We start from the raw sequence: 19,202 nt of genomic DNA on the forward strand, positions 1-19,202 counted from the left end.
TACGTTTTGATTCATGTTGATAAAATGCCGTGTCATTAAAGTATGTATTTTATTAGCTACTCGCACCGAGTTATATTTCAAATACAGTAAGCTAAGCACTACTGGATAGACCATGAACATTCTCAAATGAAGTTTCGATTTCCTTTGGGTGGAGCTTGACGTCCAGCTCCCCCTCGCTGAACGTAAATAGGCGGAGCTAGATTTTTCAACCACACCCTCACCCTACAGCTAAACGTAACTCCGCCCATTATGTCCACAGAGGTGGAGCTGGTCGTCATCTGGCTCTGCAGTGACCGCAGTTTTTGTGGCAGCCGCAATCTCAACAAGGGGACGAAATTAGACGGCAACACTTTATCTTTGTGTGAGAGGAAGTTAGTGTTTCAGTTATGAAATTAGTTAACCATATACTAACAAAAATGCAATATACAGAAAATAAAAGCTATAGTGTGAAATCCCAATTGCAACGTTTGGCGATGTTATTTAAGCATAAGCATTTACAATTTGTTGGACAGCGCAAATTGTAGTAGCCTAGCCCTAGGCTATCTATTAGGTTTCGAATTTGCATAATAAAACGCTTGGCCATGCACCCCCCTTTAATGGTTTTGCCCTGGCCCCGTAATTCAAATATTAAGGCAAATATTGTTTCCTGCTCTGTCATCTATAAATTAAAGTTAATATAGAAATGGTTACTGAGTCTGGAGTAAAAAAAAAAAAAAAAAAAAAAAACTCGACTTGACAGAGGATGAACTGGAAGTAGGAGCTGTTAGGAAGGACTACATGCCTGTAGTTTTGACTCTAAATGTTTCACAAATCATATGGGTGTGATGTTTGGGTGTCTGGCCATGGTGTAGATCCAAGCATAGTTCCATAATATTTTTGCTAGTTGTTGTGGAAACAAGGGAGCATAGTGAAGCCACACTGGCATTATTCCTGCTGCTGCTATTATTGCTGCTGTTGGTTGTTGCTTCTGCTGCAGAGCAAGTACGGGACATGGGGAAGGTGGAGGGTTTCTGAAAGCACGCTGCAACTGCTACAAGAAAATGCTGACCAAGTGTTTGAAGGATGAGCAGCGAGCTCATTGGCTACTGATACAGCAGGAACCAATCAGCTGTGCCCTGTAGAGAATGATGTGATTGCAAGCAGATTGAGTTAAGGACCTATTAGTCTGCGCCATTAACGCACGACAGACTTATTCATCTCAAAAATATTAATATATAATAAGTGTCAATAAGCAGCAGTTTCCCAATGTGACAATATGGGGGATGCCATCACAAAAGGTCAATGTGTATGTTTTGAGAGGGCAACAACACTGTAAAATCTTTTCTTTCTTTTTTTTTTGCAGCCAAGACGTTAAGGTATGAGTAGAAACTGCATTTCATAATGAAACCCACCCTGAAAAATGTTCACTGGACTAAAATTGTGAAAACCAGCCCAGGTCTCCCCCCAAAAAATAAAAAATAAAGAACAATAGAAACAAAAGAGGTCTGAATTCAGTGTATTGAGTCCCACTTTATACAAGACTCGTGTTACAGTGCAACTATTGGTAAGTACTAATGTAGTGAAATGAATATACTTTGAAAGAATCTGAAGTGAGAAGGTAACGAAAAGCATATACTTGCTCAACAGTTTTCTTCACAGGGTAACATGATGCTAAACCAGTGTGAAAGCAACACCTGCCCCGATCCGCTGACAGGTGAGTGTGACTCCGCCCATGTTCACCATATAGCCTCTCTCACATTAAAACCAGCATCTGTCTCACACAAACACTCAAACACTAGAGGACGACTACAGGGCAACATGTCTAATATTGCAAAGGTTCTTTCTAGGAGGCAGGACAGAGGAGAAGGAGTGGGAACAAATGAGAATGCGGTTCCCTTCAATAAGCAGGACTATGAGAGCCTGAAGCGGGAATGTCTGGCGAAAAGAACCCTGTTCTGTGACCCGACCTTCCCTGCTGAATCTGACTCTCTGGGATACAATGAACTCGGGCGGTTCTCCTTCAAGACCAAAGGAGTGCAGTGGAAGAGACCAAAGGTACTGTAATGTCCTCTGTGTGTGTATGTGCTTCAGGTAAACCCTACGTTATGGGGACATAATGTCCCCACACAATGGCAGTATCTGAAATCCTTGACCTTGTGTGGACATTTTTTGTTCCCCTTGAGGAAAACAGCTCATAAATCATACAGAATGATGTTTTTTGAAAATGTAAAAATGCAGAAAGATTTCTGTGATGGGTAGGCTTAGGGGATAGAATATACAGTTAAAAAATCATTATGTCTATGCTAAGTTATGTGTGTGTGCTTTCTTTGCACAGGTGGAGTTTAGACAAATATAAAGGCGTGTTTTTGTGATCTTTGTTTGTTTTATAGAATCTTTTTTTATAGAATCTTAAATACTTTTTACCCAGTTACTTCATTAAAATAAAAAAAGAAGAGTAAAATAAAAAAAGTAGTGAGGTTAATTCAAGAGTAGTAAGGTAAATTGAAAATATTAATATCAATATTAAATAATATTATATATTAATCATATTTTTTATATTGTTTTTGTCATCCTTGTGTGTTATAATTTTAATTACATATTTTTGTAGAGTATTTTTTCAAGTCTTTAAGGTGATATTTCCATTCACAAGGAACAATGGGAGGAGTTTTAGTAATTAATAATAGGTACTATTAAATAAAATAATTTTAAAAAATGGTAAAATTGAAAATGTATGTTTAATTGCTGCCTTTGAATTTTAATAAAACCAAAGTGAAACAAAAATTCCAATAACTTCATGTAAAACGTTCATTGCACTTTTTTAACCACTATGAATTGAATAACTAAATCAAGCAGAAATTCAAAGAATACAAATGACAAACATTTTAAAACAATAATTATTTAGAATTATTATATATACAGGTCTATATATTTTTAATTAAAATTGTATATATATATATATATATATATATATATTAAAAAGAAAAATGTTGATAGGACATAAAACATTTTTACAGCTTATCTGATATGCAAAACATGTATTGTTCTGTATGGGTTCACTATGGTAACTGATGGCAGCTCAGGTTTCTCTTCAGGTGTGAGAAGGATCTTTGTGTGTGTGTGTGTGTGTGTGTGTGTGTGTGTGTGTGTGTGTGTGTGTGTGTGTGTGTGTGTGTGTGTGTGTGTGTGTGTGTGTGTGTGTGTGTGTGTGTGTGTGTGTTGATACTTACAACAAGCATACTCCCTGCTCATCGGTTTGCATTGTTATAAGCCTATAAACAAACACTTTTATCTGTATTTTTTTCTTTTATGTGTACAGTAGCAACCACACAATTGATCAACTGAACCTTTTAAATGCTAAGTTTGCTAAGAGCAAATAAAACATATTGTTACTCATGTGTACCATTGCAAAACGTAATAATATCAAATGTAATTATGCTCAAATTTTCCGTTTTTAAAGGAGCTGTGCTCAAACCCCGAGTTCATTGTGGACGGCGCCAAGCGGACGGACATCTGCCAGGGAGCTTTAGGTAAGAAAAGATCCTTTTGGTCACAATAGTGTTCGGGTGTGGCCTGTAGAGGAATACAATGAATCATTTAGGATTCTCACTAACATGGTGGTCAATACAGGTGAAGACATTATTACTGAACTGCATCATCAACAAACATGATGAATACGGAATTTCAGGATCGGTTGAATTTGTTATAATGATATATAATGAGGTGTTTAGTTACCTGTATGATATCTGCTGGTGTGTCTGCTTTATGTTGACTTGAGTACACTGTCCTCCACCCCAAACTCACACAGACTCGTATTGTGCGGTGCTAACCACAATGACACAACGAGTATAAACCCTTTACATGCAGCTTCACAAATATTCAAATTTCTTAATATGATAAATTAACACCATAGAGCCATTTTGTTTGTTCAAACAAAAAGAGACATGGTCGGCGCCAATGGCCTCGTGGTCAGTGCGCCAACATATGTAACGCCTTTGCGCTTGGGCGGTCCGAGTTCGAGTCCCGGCTCGTGGACCTTTCCCGATCCCATCCCCCGTCTCTCTCCCACCTCGTTTCCTGTCATCTCTCTACTGTCCTGTCAAAATAAAAGGAAAATCAGCAAAAAAACAATATACAAAAAAAAAAAAAAGAGACATGTAAAATTGTACAGAGCCCCCAAGAGGAAATGGTCATGGAAGAAATATTAGATGGGAAGAAAAATTATATGTTAATGCATTTTTCGCTCCCCCAAGAAATTCACAGCAAATGCAAAGTTATACAGGGAATGTGATATTTTTGCAAGAGAACACAAACGTACATAGTGGTAGAAAAAAATATTTGGCGGGAAGAAAAAAAGTATGTCAATGCTTTTGCGTTCCCCCCAAAAAAGTTTACATTCACTCATAAAGAGCTCAAAAGGTTTGCTAGCAAATGCAGTTTCTCAGTGGAACGCAAACTTTTGCTAGAGAATGCAAAAGCATTGACATATATTTGACATATATCCTCCCGTCACATGTTTTTTTACATCATCATATCACTTTAGGGGCTCCGTAGAAAAGTTGTGCAAGCTAATGAAAAGTTTCTCTGGAGAACGCAATTTTTTTTGCAAGAGAACGCAAAAGATGAGTAAGCAAATGTAAAGTTTCTCCGGGGAACGCAATTTTTCTTTTTTTTTTGCAAAAGAACACAAAAGTTGCGCAAGCGAATGAAAAGTTTCTTGGGGGAGTGTAAAATCCGCAACAGAATGCAAAAGTTTTGCAAGCGAATGCAAAAGCACTGAAATATGGAGGATGTGATGTGGGATGAAATACATGCTCGAGTGTTAGTGGTAAGTAGTTAAGAACAAAGTATGGAGCAATAATAATAATGATGCTAGCTTCAGCAACCGCTAATTAACGTTACCTCACACTAATGGCGCGTTTCCACCGAGCGGTACAGTACGGTACGGTACGGGTCGGTACCCTTTTATTTGCGTTTCCACTGCCAAAAGTTGAGAATGGTACCAAAAAGCCGAACCGTACCGTACCACTTTTTGGGTACCCTTCCGTTGGGGTACCTAGCACAGTGGTACGGTACTAAAAGGTGGAGCTAGACTCACTGCAGGACGTTGATTGGTTGACAGAGAATCGTCACTTGCGCGTGCTACGACGAGGGGAATGACAACATAAGAAGCGCCATTTTTTAATATACAGTTTAATATAATACTACTGTTACTGTGTCACGAAATGTAATTTTAAGAGTTTTTCAGGCGAGAATGTAGTTGTTTAAAGCTCAAATCTGTGGTTTATTTATAAAGATTATTTGTTTTTCCCCGGTTGTGAGATCCATGCGATCAGCGGGCGCTCGGCGCTCATGTTTCCCGGCTGGATGAGCCTTTCCTCGGCTAAGTTCTTCTGACGTTCGCCGATGACTCCGACGGTAGTGGTTAAACATGAGATATAATAATTCGTCTTGTGCAGACCTAACGGGCGATCTTTGGTCTCGTGAATATATAATTCGTTCCCTGTCAATCGTTTTGGCCGAGGGCTAAGTTTAGTTTCATATTATAGGCTATTTGTATTTAACTTTACTGTTGTAATGTTAGATTAGAGCGCAGCATTTGGACATTTGACTGAATTGTTTGCTTTATTTCTTATTGTATAGCTTCTTGTACCTTTTACTTAAACTTTTATATTGGCTATTATTGATAAAACTGAAATTTTACAAAAAGAAATATGGTTTCTTGTCATTTTCTTATTACAAGATTAACACTGATGTTTATTGCAACATTTGTACAAATGCATATATTGCCTGTAATATGTGTAATTATTTGTATTATTTAAACGAAAAGAGGTAACGTTAGGGTTGTGTTTTAAATTTCGTTTTGTTATAACGTTAAATAGAATAACGTATAACGTGCAGTGAATAATCAATATGCGTTGTGCATGAACCACATTTGTGTCCCTATAATGTTTAATTTATTTAAATGAAAACGAAAAGAGGCAGAGTAGTGTTTTATAACATATTTCGTTTTATTGTTGCTTAAAATGTACATACAGAGTAACAGAGATAACCGGAGTAGCAGAGCGAGCTGGGTGACCTTTTAAGAACGCGCTGTACCATTTGCATGTAGGAGTCGCACATGGCAAGTACAAACTTTGCGTACTTAATATTGAGAAAAGCCTAATGTCGGCGCTTGTCTTCTTGTGACAAACATGTCGAGGAGCAAGAACAAGATCTGCTGTATATGTCATCCATTGTAGTTTACTATGTTCTTCTTCGCGCGAAAATGACGTCGATCGAAACACCACGCCCATCAAGTAAGGGTACTGTTGGCAGTGGAAACGCTAGCCAGATCATGGTTAACAGACCCGAACCGTACCGTACTGTACCGTACCGTACCCTACTGCTCAGTGGAAACGCGCCATAAAAGTGCACAACTTCTGTTGTGGAAAAACATGGGCGTGGTTAAAGACTTAAGCTTGAAGGTTGTAGGTTCAAACCCCACAATGGTTGATCCATGAACCATTAGCACTGAGCAATACAAATACGCCCAGGATACTCATTGAGCAAAACACTGAAGACCAGCTTGATCCTGCAAGACTATCGCTGTAATTAATGCACAAAGTTATTTTGCATGATATCATTAGCTCAAGGCTCAACACATATTTAATGATGATACATTGGCAGGTGACTGTTGGTTGCTGGCAGCCATTGCATCTCTGACTCTGGATAATGAGATTCTGGAACGTGTAGTTCCACCTGGACAGAGTTTTACGGAGGACTATAGCGGCATCTTTCACTTTCAGGTCAGGACATACAAACAGACTGAGTCCACATTGAAGATCTGGGATTTAAAGTCTAATTTAAACCTGGGGGGAATGGTCAATACTTCATTCAAGTAGTTCTTACGATGCACCATATGATCATATTATAATTTCAATGACAGATTAAAGGGACACTGTCAGACTGATGTGTTGTTCTCGTCTCTTCAGTTCTGGCAGTACGGTGTATGGGTGGATGTGGTCATTGATGACCGGCTGCCCACCAGAGATGGGAAGCTGCTGTTTGTTCACTCCGCCGAGGGCTCTGAGTTTTGGAGCGCTCTACTGGAGAAGGCCTATGCAAAGTGAGTGTGTGTGTTTATTCATTTAACATTACCTGCTACTACTTACCTGAACTGCAATGTTGAACATGATACGAGTCATCTGAAATGCTTGGTAAACACTCTGCCTACAACCACAGCCTACAAAATACACAATGTTCATCCAACATCACATATCCGTGACATTCCAACCGGTGACGCTGATTTCTACCTTGTTTTGAAGGGTAACCGGGTCATATGAAGCCCTGTCGGGTGGTACGACCACTGAGGGTTTTGAGGATTTCACCGGAGGCATCGCTGAGAACTATGAGCTGAGCAAAGCTCCTCCGTACCTGTTTAAGATCATGCAGAAAGCCCTGACGCTGGGCTCATTACTGGGCTGCTCCATTGATGTGAGTCGTAGTGATTAATACATAATACATTCAGATAAATGTTTTGTTGGAGCTGTGGTATACTTAACAAACACACTTTAGATACCCAAAGCTCTTATTTATGAAGATCCAGATTAAAGCTGGAGACTAATTTTCTTTTGAGACCGAACAATTTGCATGTGCTTCAAGGATGTTTTGCAGGCGACTTACTAAGAATACTTGCCACATATGCAAATAGGTTAGTCTCACCCATATTTAAAGGATTTTGTGTGTGGAAATATCAAATGTTAGCTCACTTGTGGCTGAATATTTAAGTATTAATTTCTTAAAAAGACAATTGACTAACCCAAACATTTTAAATGGTCATGCCATTGCTCTAATGTGGGAAAAGCGAATAGAAATAATTTGTTAATGATTGAGCAGATTTCCAGTTCCTATGAGACGGAGGCGGTGACGAGTCTGAAGCTGGTGAAGGGTCATGCCTACTCCGTCACGGCCGCAGAGGAGGTCAGACATCGCCACTGATGCTGAAATATGGATTCGAAAGGAATAATTTGAAGTAGATCTAATGATTGTCACCTTACATGCAGGTTCACTTCAAAGGTAATACGGTTGAACTGGTGCGTATCAGGAACCCGTGGGGTCAGGTGGAGTGGACAGGCCCTTGGAGTGATGAGTTAGTTCCCTAAACAGATCGTACTAGTTCAACATCAGTCTTTAGAGTCCTGTAAAATGTTTACCATCTCTTCCTCAGTTCAAAAGAATGGGATAGCATCCTACCAGATGAGAAAGCGAAACTGGATCATTCAGCTGAAGATGGAGAGTTCTGGTAAGAGAACTTGAGATTTTTTAACCCTCAACAACGTAACAATTACCTTGGTTGACAAATCTTCCTCGTCCTGTCAGGATGGCGTATTCTGACTTCATACAGCAGTTCTCCAAGTTGGAGATCTGTAATCTGACTCCAGACACTCTTTCAAGTGAGGATGTGAGCCGCTGGAACTACAGCCAGTTTGAAGGCAACTGGAGGGTGGGCTCCACCGCAGGAGGCTGCAGGAACAACCCAGGTATATCAAATCAAGATGCATGTGCTTGAAACCAAATTTGTTTTTAAAGTTGTTTTTGTTCCACCGTCCAACCATTTGGTTTCTCCTCTCTAGCTACATTCTGCTCAAACCCTCAGTTTGTGATCAAGCTGGAGGATGCAGATGATGATCCCTATGATGGAGAAGATGGATGCACTTTCCTTGTGGGTCTGATGCAGAAAGATGGTCGTAAAGACAAGCGGTTTGGACGAGACCTGAACACCATTGGCTTTGCCATCTATAAGGTAACTGGTTAAATACAATCAGTAATAACATTGCAACTGGAAACAACATTACCATCAACACCAAAAATAACTTAACCAACAGTACCATCAACCTTGCGACCACTTGTTCAGTAGTCTTGGTTCTAGAAGTGTCTTTCCTATTCATTTTCTCCATACAGATTAAAACAATTCATGAACCAAACCAACCGGCTCCGAGATTAATCGCAAAATGACACATTATACAACAGATTTTTTCCATGAACATAACCATCAATATTACCACAGAATATTTTTTTATCGTGAACATGTATGAATTTGAACATTATAATATATAATATTATATAATATTATATTATTTGAATAATATAATATTCTTTGGTGTTTTTCAGGTTCCAGATGAGGTGTGTATGAGCTCTACATGTTTTGTACATAAGAGTAACCAGTCATTCTTTCATAAATACGATACTACGGAGCCCCTGAAGGGGCATTGTGATGCTAAAAAATATTTCAATGCTTTTGCGTTCTTTGCAAAACTCTCTCCTTTTGGGAGAGAACACAACATTTCTTGAGGGAAAGCAATTATTTGGGAGAGAACACAAAGTTTCTTGAGGGAAAGCAATTCTTTGGGAGAGAACGCAAAGTTTGGGGGAACGCAATCCTTTGGGAGAGAACACAAAGTTTCTCTGGGGAATGCAATTCTTTGGGAGAGAACGCAATCCTTTGGGAGAGATGCCAAGTTTTTCAGAGGAACGCAATCCTTTATGAAAGAACGCAATGTTTCTCGGGGGAAATCCATTGGGAGAGAAAGCAAAGTTTCTCAGAGGAACGCAATCTTTTGGGAGAGAACGCAAAGTTTCTTAGAGGAACGCTATCCTTTGGGAGAGAATGCAAAGTTTCTTGGGGGAACGCAATCTTTTGGGAGAGAACGCAAAGTTTCTCAGAGGAACGCAATCCTTTGGGAGAGAATGCACAATTTCTCAGAGGAACGCAATCCTTTGGGAGAGAACGCAAAGTTTCTCAGTGGAACGCAATCCTTCGGGAGAGAACGCAAAGTTTCTCAGTGGAACGCAATCCTTCGGGAGAGAACGCAATGTTTCTCAGTGGAACGCAATCCTTCGGGAGAGAACGCAAAGTTTCTCAGTGGAACGCAATCCTTCGGGAGAGAACACAAAGTTTCTCAGAGGAACGCAATCCTTTGGGAGAGAACGCAAAGTTTCTCAGAGGAACGCAATCCATTAGGAAAGAATGCAAAGTTTCTTAAGGGAACGCTATCCTTTGTGATCGAATGCAAAAGTATTAAAATATGATTTTCTAACATACTATTTCTTACTTTTTTCCATCACCATTCACCAATATGGAACAAGTTTTCAGATATAATTTCATCCGTTGCAGTTTAAGGGTAGCAACAATATTCATCTCGGTCCTGACGTACTGCTGCGTCAGCGGTCCATTGCAATGAGCAGCACCTTCATCAACCTGCGAGAGATGAGCGAGCGCTTCAAACTGCCTCCTGGGGAATACGTCATCATCCCCTCCACTTTCGAGCCGCACCGCAAGGGAAGCTTCATACTGCGTTTGTTCACAGAGAAAGAGGCTGGTGCCAAGTGAGTTCCAAACTGTTCTAGTTTTAGACCACATGGTGGTGATGTTGCACGGGTTTTGATAGTAACACTAACACATCTGCTTGCTATGTGTTTGTCTGACCAATAAATCATAATTGTTCCTTAAACATTCTTGTATTTGCACCCAAATGCATGATGGATGTATTTCTGACTCTCGTCCCTGCAGCCCGATGGATGCAGAGATCAGTGCAGATATAAAAAGGGTGAATTTATCATTTACAAACATAGCGTATATTATACATATATATTATTATTTTTTACTTAAAGTATTTTTTTTCTTTCCCAGCAATACATATCCGAGAGTGATGTGGACCCACATTTCAAACACCTTTTCAAACAGATTGCTGGAAATGTAATGCACATGATAATATATATTTTTTAGTTTGGGGTAATTATCATTTTATTTTTCCCAGTTGCATGATCTTACCTTTACTCTGCAGGACTCAGAGGTGTCTGTGTTTGAACTACAGCAGACCCTGGACAGTGTTATTTCGAAACGTAGGAAAACACACTTTTCTATTTTTATTTGAATTTATATAAATATATAGATATTTGAATTTGCATTTGAAAGCCCCTTGTTCAACAGTCTGTGCTGGTCATTTTTTTCAATGTTTTGTGGTATTTCACACAGGAACCAATCTGAAGACAGATGGATTCAGTATGGAAACCTGTCGCCACATTATCAGCCTGCTAGATGTATCCTTACCTCACTAGATAATATGAATGTATAGATACTACATGGATTAATGTAGGGATTAATAAAAAAAATTCTACCCCCTGAGATTTCAATAATTTGACAACGCATTCGCATGTTCACGGTTCTCTGATGACCATTTCCCATATCTTATATAACTTTTTTTTTTTAAATATAGTTTTGGTAAGTGTTATTTTGATTGTTTTTATGTTAAAAATATTTATTCATTTTGATTTTACATTTAGTTATTAGCTTTTCTTCAACTCACAAACTGCCTGCGATTTGCGAACATCATTAAGGAATTTAAACACGGATTATCTAAATGTTTTAAGTGTACGCAACATAACATCCTTTCATTGTACTCATGTAATCATCATAACCCAGCTATAACCTTTGACCTCAGTCCAGAGAGATGGCAGCGGCAAACTTGGCCTTGTGGAGTTTCACACACTGTGGACAAAGATTCAGAGATATTTGGTATAATATTTATTATACTATAATATTTCAGATCAATTAAAAAGAAACGTACTCGGTTACTAACGTAACCTCGGTTCTCTCTAGAGAGGAAACGAGTACTGCGTAATATCTTACGCTAGGGGAAAATCTCTTTTCCGCGAGATACTGAAGCCAAAAAATTATCCTTAATTTTGAAATAATGTAAAACGCGTTGCGGCAGCATGCAGACACAGGCGAGACGGCTTGTGCGCCTATTGGCTGCCCTGCGGCAACTGCAGCAGCCTATCGATAAGGCCCACTCGTGACGTCAGCTCCAATGGGGGCGCTTCGCGCCCAATACGTCACGTCCCGCCAGAATGGGCGTGGTCTAGGGCTATAAACATAGCTTCGAGAGGCTAGCTCACTGGTTTTTCATCGCCGAAGCGAACCAGAGCGTGTGCAGGCACGGCAAGATACGCAGTACTCGTTTCCTCTCTAGAGAGAACCGAGGTTACGTTAGTAACCGAGTACGTTCTCTTACGAGAGGTACTCTCGTACTGCGTAATATCTTACGCTAGGGGAAACAGTGTAAAACGCCGTGCATGCTAAGATCCAGCACCAAAGTCCCAAGGGCAAGTGCCCGGGCTCATATAGTACATGATCATAATGGACTCACAGAGAGCCCAGGAAAGAGTGGCTAGAATAGCATCATTCCTGTAATAATATAACATCTTATAAGGAGCAGTTATACTGATCGTACAGTCAGGGCGACCCCCGGCCTGGACTGACGAATATAGTGGGTCTTACACACTGCCCATAGAGCTGCGCGATCCAACAGCGAGCATTTGCTCAAGCAGTTTCAGTATTCTGGCCCGAACACATCAGGGCAGACAGTACCGATTTTAGACCGAAAGCAGCTTAGCCTGCAAGGCGGGAACCTCTAGGTTATAAAACCTTATAAATGTAGACGGGGAGGCCCAGCCTGCCGCCATACAGATATCTTGCAAGGCAATCCCACTAGACCAAGCCCACGACGAGGCCACGCCTCTCGTGGAGTGTGCTCTGACTCCAAATGGGCACTGTAAGCCCTTAGAGGTATAAGCCAGCGCTATAGCATCAACTATCCAACTGGATAGGCTCTGTTTCGACACGGCAAGTCCCTTAGAACGTCCGTAGAGTGAAAACAAAGAGCTGCTCTGTCTGTCTGAAAACAGACGTGCGAGACACATAAGCTCTTAATGCTCTGACTGGGCAAAGGAAGCTTGCGTCTCCTTCCTCGTCAGAGACCGGTAAGGCTGACAGGGAATGACCTGCGCCCTAAACGGTGTGTTGAGGGATTTTGGAACATAACCGTGCTTAGGTTTGAGTATAACTCTTGAGTCATTAGGCCCAAACTCCATACACGTCGCGCTTACTGAGAGCGCGTGTAAGTCCCCTGTGCGCTTCACTGAAGCGAGAGCCAGAAGAAACACTGTCTTGAAAGACAGGTGTTTAAGATCAATCGTCTGTAAAGGCTCGAATGCGTCACCTTTCATGGCTTCCAGCACTGTAGAAAGGTTCCATACAGGGACTGAGGGAGGCCTGGGAGGATTCAGTCTCTTAGCTCCTCTAAGGAAGACGATGACTAAATCGTTCCTTCCTACTGACTGACCCAGCGTTGTTTTTGAGAACGCTGCTATGGCCGCCACATACACTTTGAGCGTGGAAGGGGTCCTGCCCTTGTCCAACAGCTCTTGTAGGAAGGAGAGAACCTCCGTCACCCCACAGTCTAGGGGCGACACGCCACGAGCCGTGCATCAGCTGGAGAACACTGACCATTTCGAGGAATAGAGACGTCGCATAGACGGAGCTCTAGCCTGCGTGATCGTGTTTAACACTCCGCTTGGGGAGGTCAGCGGGTACCCGTTGATGGCCCAAACATGAAGGGACCACAGCTCTGGGCGCGGATGCCAAAACGAGCCCTTGGCCTGAGAGAGGAGGTCCCTCCTCACTGGCACTGGCCGTGGGGCAGTGCTTGCTAGCTGCATCAGAACTGGGAACCAGGGTTGGTTTTTCCAGAACGGCGCTACGAGTAGCACTGAGCATCCTTCTCTGATCCGTTCTATCACCTGAGGCAGGAGAAAGACGGGAGGAAAGGCATAGAGCGGGCGGCGGGGCCATACGTGAGCCAGCGCGTCCCTGCTCTTGGAGAAAAATTCCAGACAGTGAGCGTTTTCTTGAGACGCGAACAGGTCTACTTCCGCTCTGCCGAATTTCTTCCACAGCAGCTGGACTGTCTGTGGGTGTAGAGGCCATTCGCCTGTCGGAACATTGTTTCTGGACAGTCTGTCCGGTCCTACGTTCAGGAGCCCTGGCACATGCGCTGCTCTCGGTGAGAGCAGGTTGCGCTGAGCCCACACCAGGAGGCGTTCTGTCAGCCTGTGCAGGTTTCGGGACCTGAGGCCGCCCTGGCGATTTATGTAGGACACCACTGACATGTTGTCCGAGCGGACCAGGACGTGGTGTCCTCGTATTTAGGGACAAAAACGCGTCAGTGCGTTGTCTACTGCCAACATTTCGAGGCAGTTTATGTGTAGAAGCTTCTCCCGTTCTGACCATTGGCCGAAGAACGGTCTGCCCTTGAGCAGTGCTCCCCATCCCAAGGTGGAGGCGTCCGTAGACACTACCTTCACACTCGAGGAAGTCCCCAGGCTAACACCTGATTGGTACAAGTCGTTTGCTTTCCCAGGTTTCAGAGCTGCGATGCATTTCTGATTGACCTTGAGACGAAGCAGACCGGAAGCCCACGCTCGGCGCGGTACTCGCGCTTTCAGCCAGAACTGTAGCGGGCGCATGCGAAGCAAGCCCAACTGAAGTACTGATGATGCTGAGGCCATGAGACCTAGCATCCTCTGAAATTTCTTGAGCGGGACAGATGCGCCGCAGCGGAAAGAGCTCGCTGCGCGCTGAATGTCTAGTACGCGCTCTGGTGACAGTCGCGCTATCATAGACAGCGAGTCCAGTTCTGTGCCCAGAAAAGATATTATCTGTCTGGGAGACAGAGAACTCTTCGCCCAATTGACCCAGATTCTCGAGGTGATCGAGCAAAATGGTCCTGTGCTCTATGAGCACCGAGTGAGATTGAGCTAGAATCAGCCAATCGTCCAAGTAGTTCAATACTCGCATGCCCTGTAGTCTGAGGGGTGCGAGCGGCTAGAGACAAGCCGAACGGTAGGACTGAGCACTGATATGCCTGGCCCTCGAAGGCGAATCTCAAACGTCGCCTGTGACGTGACGCTATTTGTATTTGAAAATATGCGTCTTTCAGATCTATTGACACAAACCAATCTCCTCGGCGAATGTGCGTGAGGGTTTTTCTGGTCGTGAGCATTCCGAACTGTTGCTTCGCAAGCACTCTGTTCAGTTGCCTTAGATCTAGTATGGGTCTGAGACCCCCGTCTTTTTCAGTACCAGGAAGTATCTGCTGTATAGCCCTCCTTCACTCTGAGCTTGAGATAAAGGCTCTATGGCCCCTTTGCTCAACAGTTTCAAAATTTCGGCTCGAAGTAGGTGGTGCTACTTCTGTTTTTACCGTAGCTTCGACGCGCGTCACATAACGGCGAGGGCGTCGGCGAAACTGTAGCGAATAGCCTCTTTCTATAATGTCTAGCACCCACTTCAAAACCCCCGGGTAGCCTTGCCCATGCATCTGCACGAATGGCTAGGGGCTGAATGCGGAGCGCGCTCTGGTCGCTCAGCGACAGAGGGGCTTCGGTGTGCTGTAACATAAGCGTCGCGCTTCGAGGCAGGGGGCGCGCTGATAACAGCGGGCAGATTGCCCGCGCTCGACTCCTTTGCGGTGGTCAACCGAGAGGGGAGGGCTGGGCGAGTCCCGTAGGACCTGTCATGTCTATGTGTGAACGTGGGCGCGGGATAGCGGGCACATTTACAACACTGAGAGCATTGTCCGCCTGAGCAGAGCGAATGCACGTTGGTTTTGTTTTTACAGAAACCTTGAGATATGCGGAACGTAGTGTTTGTGGGCACTGGGCAGTGGGCACATTTACCACGTTTAATGCGCAATCGACCTGGGTCGATTTCATGTGCGCGAGCCCTGTGTGACGGGCTGTGTTTGTGTGTAGGAATTTCGTCTACATTCGTAACACCATCGGCCGTGGCCGGGACACCAGAAAATACACTCTTATGGGATTTATCTGGGTAGCCGTAAAAGCGGCGTTTGTGTGCAGGCAAGCGGGCTATTTCGCCGACTTGTTTACTGCAGAATACACTGGAACAGTCGCATTTACTGGAACTGAACGAGCGAGAAGTTGCCATAGAAACAGAAAGCGTCAACATGCTGGCGTTTGTTTGCAGGCGTGCGTGTATTACAGCAGGCTTGTTCACTGCAATATTGACATTTCCAGTCGTCTGAACTTCAGAGGCGGAAACCATAGAAACAGAGTTTGGGTGCAGGCGAACGGGTTGTACCACGCGCTCGTTGGCTGCAAAATACACATCTGCAGTCGCCTTTTCAGGGAACTGCCAGAGCGAGAATTGACGGCAAAAAGTGTGTTTTGCCGGTAGACCCGGGATTCGATCGCGGGTCTCTCGCGTGAAAATCTGATGATCTACCACTGGACCACAGAGGAAGACACATAGACATTCAGTAGCGCGAGTATTATCAAAGAGCGTCAACATGCTGGCGTTTGTTTGCAGGCGTGCGTGCAAAACAACAGGCTGGCTCACTGCAATATTGACATTTCCAGTCACCTGAACTTAAGAGGGGAATGAGAAATGTGTCAGGAGTGGAGGTCGGCCCGGCCGCAGCGGGGCTAAAAACACCCTTTTCTCCTTTCGCCAGTGACGCACGGGAACCATAGAAACGGTGTTTGGGTGCAGGCGAGCGGGTTGTACAGCGCGCTCGTTGGCTGCAAAATGCACATCTGCAGTCGCCTTTCAGGGAACTGACAGAGCGAAGCATTGGCGGCATAATATATCTGCCGTTAGACCGGGATTCGAACCCCGGTCCCTCGTGTGAAAAACCTAAGATTCCGCCACTGAGCCACAGGGGGGGAACACAAAGGTGTATAGATGCATGAGCATATAAGAGAGCGTCAACATGTTTTCTTCGGCGTTTGCTTGCAAGCGTGCGTGTTACAACAGGCTCGTTTGCTGCAATATTGATGTTTCCAGTCGCCTAATCAGGGAACTGAGTTGTCTTTTCGCCGGTGAGTGACGCGTGAATGGGGCGCAAGGGCAGGGTAGCTTTCTTGTAACGTAAAGAAAAACTAACCCCGATCGTCCGCTTCCAGCCTCCCTTGTGAACGGCGCAGTTTGCGCGGCTCGAACAGAGGGAGAGAGAAAGCTAGCCCCGTGACCGTCCGCTCCTGACATCCCCTGTGAACGGCGCGGTTTGCGCGGCTCGAACAGAGGGAGAGCAGGTATCATCCCCCAAGCAGGCAAGGCAAGCGGGCGCACCGGCGAGCTTTGCGGGTTGGGGGGGGGGCGGAGGAGCAGTCTCGGAGAAGGATGCCAGGTGAGTCCTCAGAGTCACCAGGCAGTAACTGGCTCGCAGTGAGGGCGGTCGCCGTCAGCGAGCGCGAGCGCGAGAGCTGCGTGATCCTCAGGAAAGGGGCGTCTTGAAAAAGACGCCCGGCTCTTTTAGTGCAATGAGAGTGTGTGTCGCGGCGGCGAGCACACACACATACACAAAACACAGTAGCAGAGAAAGGATATAACGCCGGATAGCGCAGCAGGAAGGCGACTGAAGGCGGCGCGGCCAGCGGCTTCAGAGTGTCGACTCGTCCCGCTGAAAGGCTTTTTCAGACGGCGCGGCTTCTCTCCGGATCCAGCGATGCGAGAGCTTCGCTGAAGAGATGAAAAATCAGTGAGCTAGCCTCTCGAAGCTATGTTTATAGCCCTAGACCACGCCCATTCTGGCGGGACGTGACGTATTGGGCGCGAAGCGCCCCCATTGGAGCTGACGTCACGAGTGGGCCTTATCGATAGGCTGCTGCAGTTGCCGCAGGGCAGCCAATAGGCGCACAAGCCGTCTCGCCTGTGTCTGCATGCTGCCGCAACGCGTTTTACATTATTTCAAAATTAAGGATAATTTTTTGGCTTCAGTATCTCGCGGAAAAGAGATTTTCCCCTAGCGTAAGATATTACGCAGTACGAGAGTACCTCTCGTAAGAGAACTAATAACCGACAAGATATATTGTGCATTCCTACCACAGAGCAACATTTTTGTTCTGCTCAATTCTTAATTTTTTAGTGATGTTTATTTTTGAATGTGGATTTTCTGTTATACCTCACCAGGAAATTTTTAAGAACCACGATACAGACAACTCAGGCACTATGAGTTCGCATGAGATGAGAGATGCTGTGAAGGAAGCAGGTAATGAGTCTATGTTAGACAGACCATTGAAGACAATGAATTAAGAATACATTTCTTCTAAAAGAGTATAATAATATATAGATTGTAATATAGAGTGAAGTAATGCTTGCATGCATTTTTCTCTACAGGGTTCCAGCTGAACAACGAAGTACTTCAGGTGATAATCTCACGTTACGCCAATCAGCAGTACGCCATTGACTTCGATTGCTTCGTCGGCTGCCTGATTCGCCTGGAGATGCTCTTCAGTAAGTTTTGCTGAAGATTATCCAGAATGTTTAAATAAATTGCTTGAAATGGAATTATGACAGTTTGTTTATTAGTGGTTTACTGTAACATTTTCACCTGTGCTCTACACAGAAATGTTTAAAACGTTCGATAAGAAGGAGACCGGGAAAATCGAGCTGGATATCTTGCAGGTGATGCACAAGTGTGACCATGGATGTTGATTTCTCTATCTTCTCAATGTAGTGTTATCATTTACAGATGTGTTGTTTTGTGTGTTGCAGTGGCTCTGCTTGGCCCTCAGTTGAAAATCCACTTATCATAATTCACAAGAAGTCAATTTCCTGCAATTAAACTGGAGGACACAGCAAATAAAGAACTGAATTCAAAATTCAATTTGTTGATGGTTTATGGGCAATTTGTTTACATTTTCATATTTACAAAGTAACTCATTTTGATGATTTTATGTCCTGTTTACAAATAAATACCATGGTTTCCACCAAAATAACATAGTACATTGTTTCTACTGTAAAAATCATAAACTAATAGACCACCGCATTGAATTATACCATGCATGGTATTTACATGGCGGTACAATGGTATCTTGTTAGTGCATATAAAGACATTTAAATTCACAGATAGCTACCGTATGATTATTTTTTTATGGGTGGCCTGTGAATGTGCGACTTCCGATTTATTAGCTGCTAGGTAAGAAGTGCTAGCCTGACGTCGTCATACTCCAGGGGGTTAATCTATCAGCCGGAAACTGAAGCTTTCTCGGGGGCCGCCATTGATTAGTAGACCATCACCTGCTGTTAGCATTCCATTGACTCCCATTCATTTTGGCGTCACTTTGACAGCGAATAACCTTACATCTGAGGCGTTTAAAGACTTATTTATTATTATTTATTTCTAAAGAAACACTAAAATGTATAAAAGGCTCCATTATCTTATGTTATGGCCCCGTAGAAGCAGTTTTTGTAAAAATAGGCTAACGATTGCGTCATAACCACGGGACTCTCTGTCGCACAGTAGAGAGATTACCGTATGGACAGGAGGAGAAGCTCGCGGGCAATCGGGGGGACGTGGAGGCAAAATGACAAAATAATTAAT

At 43.5% G+C, this 19,202-nt stretch overlaps 1 protein-coding gene across 1 annotated transcript; it reads left to right on the forward strand.

Moving 5' to 3' along the window:
* The first annotated feature begins 1,746 nt into the window (after positions 1–1,746).
* Positions 1,747–18,485, forward strand: capn8 (calpain 8). Its single transcript, XM_082138299.1, has 21 exons — positions 1,747–2,034; positions 3,437–3,506; positions 6,646–6,764; positions 6,951–7,084; positions 7,284–7,452; positions 7,855–7,938; positions 8,022–8,107; positions 8,186–8,260; positions 8,338–8,498; positions 8,592–8,761; positions 9,130–9,141; positions 10,133–10,344; positions 10,529–10,565; positions 10,649–10,714; positions 10,803–10,860; positions 10,994–11,058; positions 11,465–11,533; positions 17,789–17,867; positions 17,996–18,112; positions 18,225–18,283; positions 18,374–18,485. Exons 1-21 carry the CDS (start codon positions 1,798–1,800, stop codon positions 18,395–18,397), a joined length of 2,103 nt encoding a protein of 700 aa, XP_081994425.1. The 5' UTR covers positions 1,747–1,797; the 3' UTR covers positions 18,398–18,485.
* The last annotated feature ends 717 nt before the right edge of the window (positions 18,486–19,202 follow it).

Source organism: Leuciscus leuciscus (genome assembly GCF_965113295.1).
Source record: "Leuciscus leuciscus genome assembly, chromosome: 15".
Lineage (NCBI taxonomy): Eukaryota > Metazoa > Chordata > Actinopteri > Cypriniformes > Leuciscidae > Leuciscus > Leuciscus leuciscus.